Genomic DNA, 11876 nt, shown 5'->3' on the forward strand with positions numbered 1-11876 from the left:
ATACAATTGAAAGCATTCACAAAACATCGATTTGTATTTTCTTCCATGGAATCGTGACCCGAAACCATGACAATTCATAGATTGGAAAAGTATACTTTTATTGCAGTGTTTGAAATTGGAAAGTGAGGACCGGAGTGATGAAGTGATATTTTTTTATGTCACGCACAACACATTGGATAGACATTGGAAAATATTTTAGTGTCACTCAAATATTAGTTTTTTTTATCTTCATATAGGACCCAAATATGTAGTGAAAATATAGAAAGTCACAATTGCACATCATAAATTAGCAGTGGAATACGTCTTGCAGATGCGAGTCTGACACAAGACACCAACCTGCCTTCTGTCCAACAAAGTGATGACAAGGGAAGTAGTACAGCAAGTAGGTTATGACTTGTCTACGGCTGTGTATGTGTTCTCCCATTTGCGTGGGTTTTTTTCCAGGCATTTTGCAAAATTTTCAATTTAATTCGTAAAACATCCCCTAGTCTATTCATTAATTGACGATGTAATTGATTGCAACCCACTATTTTACACAGCCCTTAATACATACACTGCTAGATAAAGGCCTCCCCATTCCACGATGATCATGGAGGTCTTTGACTATATTTTTATGCTTATCAGTGCGACTTGGTTAAGTCAGATGTTAGGTGAAGGGGCACATGACTCGTTCATTACTCGTCACTGATGTTAGCCCTGTCCAAAATCGAACTTAAATATCCAGGTTCACAGCACAAAGTGCAAACCACTCCACCCACAAGTTGCAAGTAATATATATACGAAACTACAACAACAAAATGTACGTAATTATTGTAGAATCAGTTTTATTAAAAATTTTATAACTGCAGTGTTAACATGACTATCAAGTCAATAACGCACCACTGTATGTTAATAGTGGTTTTATGTACACATTTCGCCGCAATGGAATGGAAAATAAAAATTATGCTGATGTAACAAGTCACAAGAGTCGTTTACATAATTCAGCTATCCTGCACGTACTGAAGTCCAGTTACTACTTGCAGGCATAGCTTGACCATAGAACATTCGGCCGAGATTATTGTCATCGCAGATTCGTAGCAAGAAAAGTGGTCAAGACAACTAACCCTAACCCTAACCCCAACCCTAAATCCTAACCCCGAAACTCTTAACCCCAAACCGCTAACCCTAAAGTATCATGTTAAACCAGTGGTTCCCAACCAGTGGTCTGCAGATCACTGGTGCCACGCAAGATCGTGGAAAGTGGAACATTGAACTGTTGCAGATACAAAAACATTCACAAAACACCAGAATGTATACTTCGTGGTGGTCCGAGAGAGAAATGTGAGGGTTGAAAAGACCAGCAAAGTTGGACAACACTGCCCTAAACCCGAATTTGAAACCCTAACCTCTTACCCATAACCCAAACAGGCTAACTCTAACCACTCGTGCAAACTAAAGAAGCATCAAGCTGTAATAATTCATCAACTAAAACCCAAATTCTGTGATTACACAAAAATCGGGTCTCTGGTTTCGTGGTTTCTTCCTCCATTACTCTGGAGAGAGTTGGCACTTCCAAGAACATATCTATATTAGGTGCAGTGCAAATGGCTCAGTACAGTACTGAGGAGAAAACACAAGCAGCCTGGTCATTAAACATTAAAACCATGATCACTGGATTATTCAGCAATGTGCAGCAGGACACATTTCACAAAATATGTTACAAGGCATATGCACCAGGTGTCAAAAATCACCACGAGAATAGATGTGTTATTTTTGTCAATATAAAGTACTGCATCATAGTTTTAATTGGAGACAATGGGATAGATTCACATTTCTATGAAATGGTGGAAACATCACTTTAGTATTATCCTCCATTGCTTGTATTGGCTACATTTGCTTGTTTTTTCCTAGTAAGACTCAAAGAACATATGTAATAATTGGACCCTATATCCATTGTCATTTCACTGATATTCCACATACACAAAAGAAAATCATACATACAATTATTAAAGAACATGCATATTCACTTTAAACAAAAGGGCCTTTTTAGCATAACAATACAGATATGTAAAATGTGGCATATAATGTGGTATATTATATTACACTGCAATTTAATTTCATAAGCGTGGTTTTAATTCAGTTTTAAAGACTAATGTATATTCAGCCATGATCCATCCGCTGCTGGATGAAGGCCTCAAGTCGCCGCCACCCTTCGTGGTCCCGTGATGCAACAACCCACTCAGCACTTGCACATAAGTCAATCTTATTGCTCCATCTCCATGGTGGTTGTATTTGTGCGTTTGGCTGCCACTCAGTACAGTAGTTATTTTCACCAAATGGCCTCATCACTTCTAATAACATGTCTTACTCTATCCCACTTAGACTTACCAGTTAAGTACGTGTTCCTCTTTCCATCTGAGTGTAATCCCATCTCTCCACGCTTCTTTGCACTCTGCGAAGCTTTTGATACATCTTCTTCGTCAGTGTCCATGTTTTAAATAAGTGTCCAACAAATGGCCGCACAAAGTGCATTGGCGGGTGTGCTGTTCTTGGGCTGTGTAGTTCTTGGGCTGTGTAATATCACGCGTTAGTCAACGACATTTGGACTGCATCGGTCCCAGCTGAAGCAATATGCTTGCTCAAATGGCGGTCCAAGCCCAAGGACACAGGCCAATCCAGTGTGCCCAGTGGACCGTCAACCACTAAATTATAGTATGCACATGCCAGCATTGCACGCAATGTGCCCTTGTCTTTATTTTGTAAAGTCTTTTCCCCGACGACGTCATCCTAATTGTGTTATCGGCGTCAGGGAGCAGTGTATTAGAAAATAGTCTGCAGAATGAAACATTATAGAACTGCTTAAGAAATCTCTTCAAGTGACCTTTTATCCACACTAGAGCGCATCACTTCCCACACTCCAAAGTAATGCCGTCACATGACAGGAAACCCTGTGATATTAATTATCATAGTAGGAATTTATCCAAATTAGTATCAAGTCAAAATTAACGTGTTTTTTTTGTGCAGCCATTGGTGACCGGCCCAGTCCATAAACGTTGGATAACCCAACTTAATCTCGAAAGCTCTCTTTAAGTAGTACTTTAATATATAAACGCACAATGTATATGCCTTGTTTTTATGCCATCAAAAGTAATCATATTACAGGCAGATGACATCATATATCAAATGCTATTGTGCTTTCAATTCTATTGGCTAGGGCAATTTGAAGGTTGTAACAATCAACTATATGTTACGCACAAAAATCATTGTTTATTCTTCGTCACCTTTGCCATCGCCATGTATTTCAATCATTTATAAAACAATTAAATAAAACATTTAAGTGTGCACTTTCAAGCAAGCATGAGCTGTCTCAGCCCACAGGTTCTATTGTCCCCACACTACTGTTTGGTCATCTTCAATAAATGTATCATCTTTCATCAACCATGGTGTCTTATGTGTTTTCCAAGTGGACATGCATAACCACACTGTTGGCCTGTCCCATGGTTGGTCATGGATGGGTTTTGTATACAAGGCGCATGGCAATTTGGCAACATTAGTTTGATAAGGCAAGCCACACCCAGCTGATGAGAGTCAAAGTCAAAACCAGTCCAGGGTTTACCTGTCAGAATATATTTGTCCAAAAGTACCATTGGTTGATGAACTTAAAAGCTGCTTAATTTTTTTGTATGTAAAATAAACACTGTTCATTGTTTTATTACTACAAACCCACAGTTTTGTAACAATGAGGGCCCGCTTGGTAAATTAATTACAGGCAATGTTCACATTAAGATTTTGGATAAAACATCGGCCACACAGTGACCTACTTTGCAACTTCTTTACACCATCTGTAAAGTCTTCTTTACAAAATAATGAATCAATTACATCTAACTAATAAAACACAGACTTGCACATGATTCATGTACAATATCCTCCAATCTCAGTAGGGTTGACACTTATCATGCTTTTCCCAGGATCATCCCATTTTTGAAGCAGCTGTTCAGGGCAATATTTCAGTCTTCCCAGGACATTAAACATCCCTGCTTTTGTCAGTTGCTTAATAATTCACCACCGAATATAATCCATTGACAATTATTTCTCCCCTATTCCAGTACTGGAAGATATCTTACTTCCATGATATATCCCAGTGTTTAGAAAGAAACAATTAAACAATGCAAAACAAAAGTCAACAAATTCGTTAGCCCTCATACTTAAGGTGCCACCACAGTGGTTGGCAAAAGACGGTCGGTCAACGCGTGTGATGGTGGCCTGGTGAGCAACATCCTCAGGGCTTGGGGACAGGTGGGCGGAAGAGGCCGACCCTCCGCAGGTATCTCACGAGCAGTGGCACGGACACAAGCGTGATGCTGATGCGTGCCGGTGCCATCACCTTGTGCATGGCGTAGGCCAGCACAAACGTGCTTGTGCCCGTGGCAGCACGCGAGCTCAAGAAGGCCTCGCCAACGCCCAGCTTCCGCAGCAACGCCTCCACGTCCAAGCCACTGCACGCGGAAACATCACACCATGCAGACGCAGCGGCGGTGCAATAATCCAGTGTTCATTTAGCCAGAATATTAGTCTTTTTAATCCTAAAAAGTAAACGTTGTTTTGGAATAATGTGTTAGCAGTGGTGCACACGCGTGAATAACAAAAATGCAGTGCGTTCGTCAATAAAAGTAACATAAAATTAAATATGTATATTAATATAGGCAAGGTTTTTGGCAAAGGCAAGCTTTTATTAAGGGCCATAAAGGAGGATTATTGCCTGAAACGTTTCCGATTATATATATTCCCCTTTTATGTCAGTGTTAGTAACTAATGTTTTGAGGTTTTTTAGTCAGTATTTCTGTATTATATTATAATTACGTAATCATGTATGTATGCCCTGTGTATGCACCGTGTAGTGAGTGCCCTTTTGCTTGGTGCTTGATGCCTATGTGTGTCCAGTGTACATACTAAACTATACCATGCACACAACATAGGGTAGGAGACACCACTACACACACAATAGCAGATGGACACAACTGGATCACCAGAAACACAACCCACACAACTACATTCATAACAACATGCAAACAACAGTACACTCACACCACTACACACACACAATCATACACAATGCCACGAAGCTCACAAAACAGTACATTCACAATAAACTGTACGCACACAACACCATTACACATAACACACCACGCATACAATAATACTATAAAGCACATCCCACACGGCACAACTACACAACACCACCACATATAGCAACATCATACACTCAACACACATACAACAGCCGGAGGGAGCTCCAAACGGAGCTCGCAATCGTCAACCGCACCTAGACACGGCGAGGTAGCAGATGCCGAGAGAGATGAGCGAGATTGAGATGTGGAACACAACTCCGACTGCACCATACTCCTTGAATACGCGCTTCAGCTGCTGTGCTTTGCTGGGCGTTCCAACCGACTCCGCGATGGGAGGGTCTGGCTTTTTCGTGGACCCAGCCGCCTGAGCCTTGTTGGAATGAAATATAAAATAAGACATTACTCTGTATTCGTCATTGGTATGCCAAATACGGTATTCATGATAGCCATGAAAAAGGGACCACCATCACCTGTTGGGCAGCCGTTCCAACTGCTGGCTTCTCAGCCACATCTCCACGCTGTGTGGTGAAACCACGTGCCCATAGCCGAGATTGGGCTCCCATGGGTGTCCCAGCAAGGCCTGCCATCCTGGGAAGAGAGAGCCCACAAAACCATGTCATATTGTCCAAATTATTCATGGTCAGGGTCACAGAAACCCAGTAGCTGGGTTCCCAGCAAAAAAGATTTAACTACACATATTTGGAGCATTCCTGGCAGCGATTTCAGCCGCACCACCTCTACATAACAATAGGCTCAGTAAACCATTCTACACAACAAAGACTAATTTTCTGGCAGCGATTTCAGCCGCATCATCTCTACGTAACAAAAAGGTGCAGTTCCTTTTACACGCACCTTTACATCATCCGCACCTAGTTTACACAACAAAGGCTCATTCCTAGCAGCGTGCTTCAGCCGCACCGAACCTCACAAAAATAATATTCAGGGCCTACCTTAGCTCCTCCCACCCTCAACCAGTATATATCCAAATACTGTGTTCTTGGAATTTCTCTCACTTGATACAGCTATCGTGCTGTGACAGTTCCACCTGAAGACGGAAGCTTGTGTTGCCTCCGAAACGTCGTGATTTTTATTTTACTTTTATTAATTTTAATTTTTTACCTACGTGACTTTACCGAAAAAACCTAAGAATATGAATTCCCAGCAGCAGTCTCTGGCAATCAGCTCAGGCAAATTACACCACTCCAAATGCAAATGAAAAGACCAGCCTACTGCTTACTTAATTTTTGCATAGTACAGTATACATTCATTCAGTAAAGGCTCTCCCCTAATTAGTATGGTTTAAAGATTTGTTTCTGTATTTACATTTTCAAAAGCCTCTTCACTGAGTCTCATGACTCTTTATGCAGGAGAGTCCTGCCAAGTTTTCGCAGTCAGGGGGCAATCATTCCAATGCGTAATCCCCCATTGAGTAATTGGGCACCTACTTGGTAATATATTATGCCACACGTGTTTTTAGGCGTGATTGTCACCAACATTAGATGTTTTGGGTGTAAAGCCACGTCTTACAAACTCCATCAAATATCCGGTAGATGTACTCAATGCTGACACCTAGGACAATCCAACTATACAGAGGCCAGTGCAGCACAATATGGGCCCTTTCTTGTCAGTATCAAAATATAAGAATAGGGTTTTACCCTTTCTGGCAATACAACAGTTAGTTTAACACGTAGGCTTTCGCGACCAATATTGTTCATAATCAACGATTTTTGGGTTTAGATCGCGTTACTTATAAATGTGTCGTAACCCTCCACCACCCGACACGGCCAATCAGTAAAAAAAGTGTCACGTTGACAAAAGACAAATAGTTCACTGCTTTAGCCCACCGGTGTGTTGAAGCGTGAAACCACAACATTTACAATCTGAGTACGACGTTTCGCTGGTAATTGCATCCAGCATCATCGGGCAATTCGCCAAAAATCGTTGATTATGAATACAACAGTTGTGTTAAGATGTCAAAACACCAAACAGAAACCTTTTGCAAGCAATCCTGTCTGCATTCACCACGCACAGCGGGGAACATGCAAACGAATAACAAGGATGGAGTGTGCTACACACGCCTATGCTCATCGCTTCCACCAACCAAACCAACTCCGAGGGTGGGAAAAGTGCCTCCTCATCCAGCAGTGGAGTCACCAAAGAGCCGCTGAGCGCACGTGCGCCACATGTGGTGTGTGTAAGATAGAAGAATGTCGTTCACAGTATTATTATTCACACAAACAATACACACACCTTGGCGCAATCGACACGGTCCACCACCAACACGTCCGTGCATCAGCCGCGCTGTCCCACTTCGCGTGGACCCCTCGTCTCCCCGGCCCTGCCGCCGAACGGAGGGGGTGGCCCCCCACGATGTCCGATGGCAGTGGGTGGCCCCCCAACTCGTGGCCTGATCGCAGTGGGTGCCCCCCCCACGCGTGGCCTGATCGCAGAGGGCCTCCATGAGGCCGGAGGCACCGAGCCACAGTGGCGGCCTTGCCGACGCCGCCGCTGAAACACTTCGTCCACAGCGGTGACATTTCTTGTATAGTCGGCACCGATAACAACAACAACAGGAAGAAACCTCCCACCGTTTCGCGTTTCGGTTTCGTCGGTGAAATCGAAAGTTACGTGGATTTTGGTGACCGGTTAGCGCCGCGGTTACGCAAGCGGTCTCGGCAGCAAAAAATTAACTCAGTGGCGCCTCGTGGTGACAGTTCTTGGAACATCAAAGATTGCCGTGCGTTTGTTTGAGTGCCGATTTGTGTCGTGGTGAAACTCCCCGGCTTAAAATGCGAACGCCAAACCACGTTTGCAGTGTTGTTGGCAATGCTGCAGGTGGCGACACACTTGCACAAACTTGCACGAGAGATGATGGCCGCGTTGGCTCTACCAGGAGGGTCAGAGAGAGAGAGTGACATCTTCTCAGCTGGCTACCACCATATAGTAATAGGGTTTTACCCTTTCAACTGGTACAAAAACTGACACCTTTATACAAGGCATCATGTTTGCAATAACCACAACACAAGCAGTCAGAATGCAAACAAAAAGGAAACAACTCTAATAATGATAAGGACAATGCATATCATATCATTGATATGCATTGTCCTTATCATTATTAGAGTTGTTTCCTTTTTGTTTGCATTCTGACTGCTTGTGTTGTGGTTATTGCAAACATGATGCCTTGTATAAAGGTGTCAGTTTTTGTACCAGTTGAAAGGGTAAAACCCTATTACTATATTTTGCCACTGGTAAAGGGAGATGTCTCATAGTGGCCACCACCACTTTAATCTTGGGTTACAATGCCAGGTTTCCAACCTTAGTGGCCGTCCCTAGGGGGGGTGGTGGGGGTCAGACATTTGTGACGATGTGTGACGAAGGGGGGGGGGGTTGAGAAATGTGACGTCACATCAAAATGTGCAACTTTAAATAAATAAAGACAACACGTTCTACTTAATTAAAGAGACTTTATAATAAATGTTTTCTCCTACAACATCAGAGTGCAGCGGCATATTAAATACGCACTACAATGACAATAGTTTAAAGCGATTTGAAGCACGTTTATATTTGGGGGGGGAGGGGGGAGCAGAGCTTTGTGACGTCATATTTGAGGGGGGGTCTGACTTTTTATGACGCCGTGTGACGAGGGGGGGGGGTCGAAAATCGTCCAAAATCGCGTAACGTCATTTATGGACGGCCCCTGACATGTTTACTTATGTATTGTTATGATTACTGAACGTTAGCTATTTAAAATACCACGTGTATACAAAGTGAATTGCATTTTTTTAATAGTAATCTATTCAAATAGAATACCTACTACTATAATCACCCAGGAATGTCCTTAACGCTCGTGACGTCACTCCACATCGATCAGCCCCCCTCATTAATATTCATGAGCAGGTGACGTCCTCCAAATGAACACCCCCCTACTACTCATTAATAATCACGAGCGGGTGACGTCACTCAATATGGAGTACTCCCCCCCTCATTAATAATCATGAGCACGTGACGTCACTCCACATTGAACAGCCCCCCTCATTAATAATCAAGAGCAGGTGACGTCCTCCAAATGGCCACCCCTCATTCATAATAATTAGTGGGTGACGTCACTCCACATGGGGGGGGGCGAGGCGCCTCCTCCCCCCTCCTCGGCGTCAACTTACAACCCTCACTACAAAGGCAGAACCCTCACGTCACGTGGTCTCCGTGACGCTATTGAGACCTCAAAGTAAAAAGAACGTCATGATGTTATTCTTTGGGTCTTTCGGTAAAGTCACGTAGATAGGTTCAAAGAAAATAACAAAAAACTACGACGTATCGATCGCAACACAAGCGGTCGACCGGGGGTCCTCGCCACATACCGCATGGCGCTACATGCAGCGACGGGGTTCTCCCCATTCTTTCTAATGTACGGCAGGGATGCCATCCCCCCCCCCTCCGCCGACGTTCGGCTGGAGATAGAGCAGCCTCCACAATCATCAAAGCTCGCTGATCACTTACGCTTCAACCTCCGTAAGCTGTCCGAAGCACGTGATGCGGCAATCGAAAATTCGGCTTCCCGCCAGCTAGCAAATTCAAGGCTGCAAGCCCCTCACACGTCCACGCATCAGTGGGCACTGGGAGATAAAGCATGGCTTCATTGCCCCCAGGTGCCCGTGTCCACATCGTCAAAACTCCTTAAGCCATGGAGGGGTCCGGTGGAAGTGGTCGAGGTTGTGCGACCTAATGTGTTAGAATCCGTTGGGGACGGCGTCGCTGGTTTGTTCACCCTTCTCACTTAAAGCCCTTTGTTGCGCCGCGTGGTTCTGCGTCAAACTCACAACACGAGGGCCGAGCGTGCGATATGTCCGACGAGCCGGATGTCGCCCCGTTGGTGCCAAATCCACAGCGCAGACGTGTCCTTTCTTCTGCAGATGACACAGGAATGATTGGGCCGTGCAGGCCACGATCAGCCACTGGGGACCATGGGTCGTCAGGGGTCTCCAAGGAGAGGCCTCCTGACCCACCTGACATTCCTGTCATGCCGCCTGATCCGCCTGCACCGCTGAAGGGGCCACTCGTCCCGTACGATGGTCCCGCGAGACACACGGGTGCAAAATCCCGCCGGTTTTCGTAATATCTACGTTACATTGTACGACACGATCCCGGTGGTGCATCGTTTTTCGCAGCAACCGCTGCCTGGGTTGTCGCGTCGCGTATATGTTGTCCAATTGTTACAATGTTACTTACCTTGTACATATGTTGTGTTATTAAGGGGGGATATTTATATTGGGTGTTTATTCTTGTTCTTGAATGTTGTCCTTCGCAAGGCACACACACTTCTTTTTGCATTGTTGGGGTTTCCCATTGTTGCAGCCGGGACGACTGAGGCTTCCGAAGGGTGGGGGGGGTGATGTAGAGGTGCTAGACACTCGATTCGGTAACCTGCGGGGCCACTATGTATCAGAGGGGCAAAGCAGTGTTACTGCTCTGGGACCAACGGTTGGGGTCAGGGAGAGGTGAGAGCGGATCGTAAACACAGATTCCCGCCAGACCAACGGCCAGGGGTCAGATGAGGTAAAAGAGGATCGAAAACACGGTTTGTAAAGAACCAATCAGAGGGTCCCACGAGGGAGCGTGTGATTGGATAAGGACCGTTACAAACGGGAATAAAAGGGCGAGCGCGGGGAGCGCTCGCGGTTCTCCTCACACGAAGACAGAAGCCCGGGCTGAAGAATCTCGGACCCTGGACCAAGCCTTCCAGCTCGTGTAAGAGCTGAGGCTCTGCGCGACCAGTGGTCAAGGGACCCACCGAGCCAGCGGTGGGTCAAGCTAGCCTCCCCTAGGTCCCAGCCGGAGGACGCTAGGGTAGCGGGTAGACTGGGAATAGTCCCCGCCAGTTCGGAGGCTGTACCTCCCTAGGCTAGCAGTCAGAGCCGTGTAAAGGTCCCGCCAGGTACGGAGGCTGTACCTCCTTCGGCTACGGGTGAGGGAACCGTATATCCCTCTGTGTGTGTATAGGGACTGTGTCGAAAGAAAGACAATAAACCAGTGTGTGCCTTAAAGGAGTTTATTCATCTGTTATTACAACACTACAAATGTACAAAGCGTGTATTAAATTTCGATTTAAAGCTTTCGTGACTGCAGGGATTCATCTTCTTGGTTCTTTCGGTAAAGTCACGTAGATGGGAAATAATAAAATAATAAAAATACAACATAATAAAATACAATTCTCACGACGTTTCGGCCACAAAGCAAGCAGCCGTCCTCAGGTGAAGAACCGGTCTGTCGGAAAGACAGCGTGTATTATTTATGTAAACTGTTTACAAAATAATATATACTGTACACAATTGATGGGCAAAAGGCTAGTGCCAGTTACAAAATCAGGTTTATATGTGCGCCTGATGGGAGTCAGAGAGACCGTATAATCACACTGCATTCCCACGCTGAAGTTGTTTGGGCCAAACTGCCACAAGGCAATACTTGACGCATGCCACTGACGCACATTTACATTAAACGAGACAGTTCTTGCAAGTCTACACAATCAAGAACTGTCCCTTCTTGTGCAGCATGGTAGGTAGAGTTTGCCATCAGTGTTGTTGGATACGGAGTTTGAAACCTGGGCAACTTGGCAAACTCAAGCAACTGCCACACTGGCCGTGATAATGAATATAGAAATAGGACAATGATATGGCACGTCCACCCTGTGTCTTTGTTAATGGTTCCATTTACAAATCCTGCAGTGCCTCAAGTTCAGTTACGACACAGTCAACATTAAAAGCCATGCATCAT

The 11876-nt window shown here is 44.8% G+C and overlaps 1 protein-coding gene across 2 annotated transcripts; it reads right to left on the reverse strand.

Moving 5' to 3' along the window:
* Window positions 1–196: 196 nt before the first annotated feature.
* Window positions 197–7787, reverse strand: MIMS2 (mitochondrial inner membrane scaffold 2). 2 transcript variants are annotated; one of them, XM_078864064.1, is made up of 4 exons: window positions 7359–7787; window positions 5579–5696; window positions 5303–5472; window positions 197–4475 (listed from the first exon to the last, which is right to left on the reverse strand). In XM_078864064.1, exons 1-4 carry the CDS (start codon window positions 7643–7645, stop codon window positions 4259–4261), a joined length of 792 nt encoding a protein of 263 aa, XP_078720190.1. In that variant the 5' UTR covers window positions 7646–7787; the 3' UTR covers window positions 197–4258. The 2 variants fall into 2 exon arrangements, with proteins under 2 accessions (XP_078720190.1, XP_078720189.1); XM_078864063.1 differs by having other exon boundaries at window positions 5303–5478.
* Between the last annotated feature and the right edge of the window lie 4089 nt (window positions 7788–11876).

Source organism: Lampetra fluviatilis, chromosome 17 (genome assembly GCF_964198595.1).
Source record: "Lampetra fluviatilis chromosome 17, kcLamFluv1.1, whole genome shotgun sequence".
In the NCBI taxonomy this organism is placed as follows: domain Eukaryota; kingdom Metazoa; phylum Chordata; class Hyperoartia; order Petromyzontiformes; family Petromyzontidae; genus Lampetra; species Lampetra fluviatilis.

Bases quoted from the DNA above. Each gene is read 5' to 3' on its own strand.
- MIMS2 (XM_078864063.1), bottom strand. From the start codon at position 7,645: ATGTCACCGCTGTGGACGAAGTGTTTCAGCGGCGGCGTCGGCAAGGCC. The intron at 5,479-5,578 runs GTGATGGTGGTC...CATTCCAACAAG, and splicing joins TTGGAACGGCTGCCCAACAG to GCTCAGGCGGCTGGGTCCAC. The intron at 4,476-5,302 runs GTGCGGTTGACG...TTCCGCGTGCAG, and splicing joins TGCTACCTCGCCGTGTCTAG to TGGCTTGGACGTGGAGGCGT.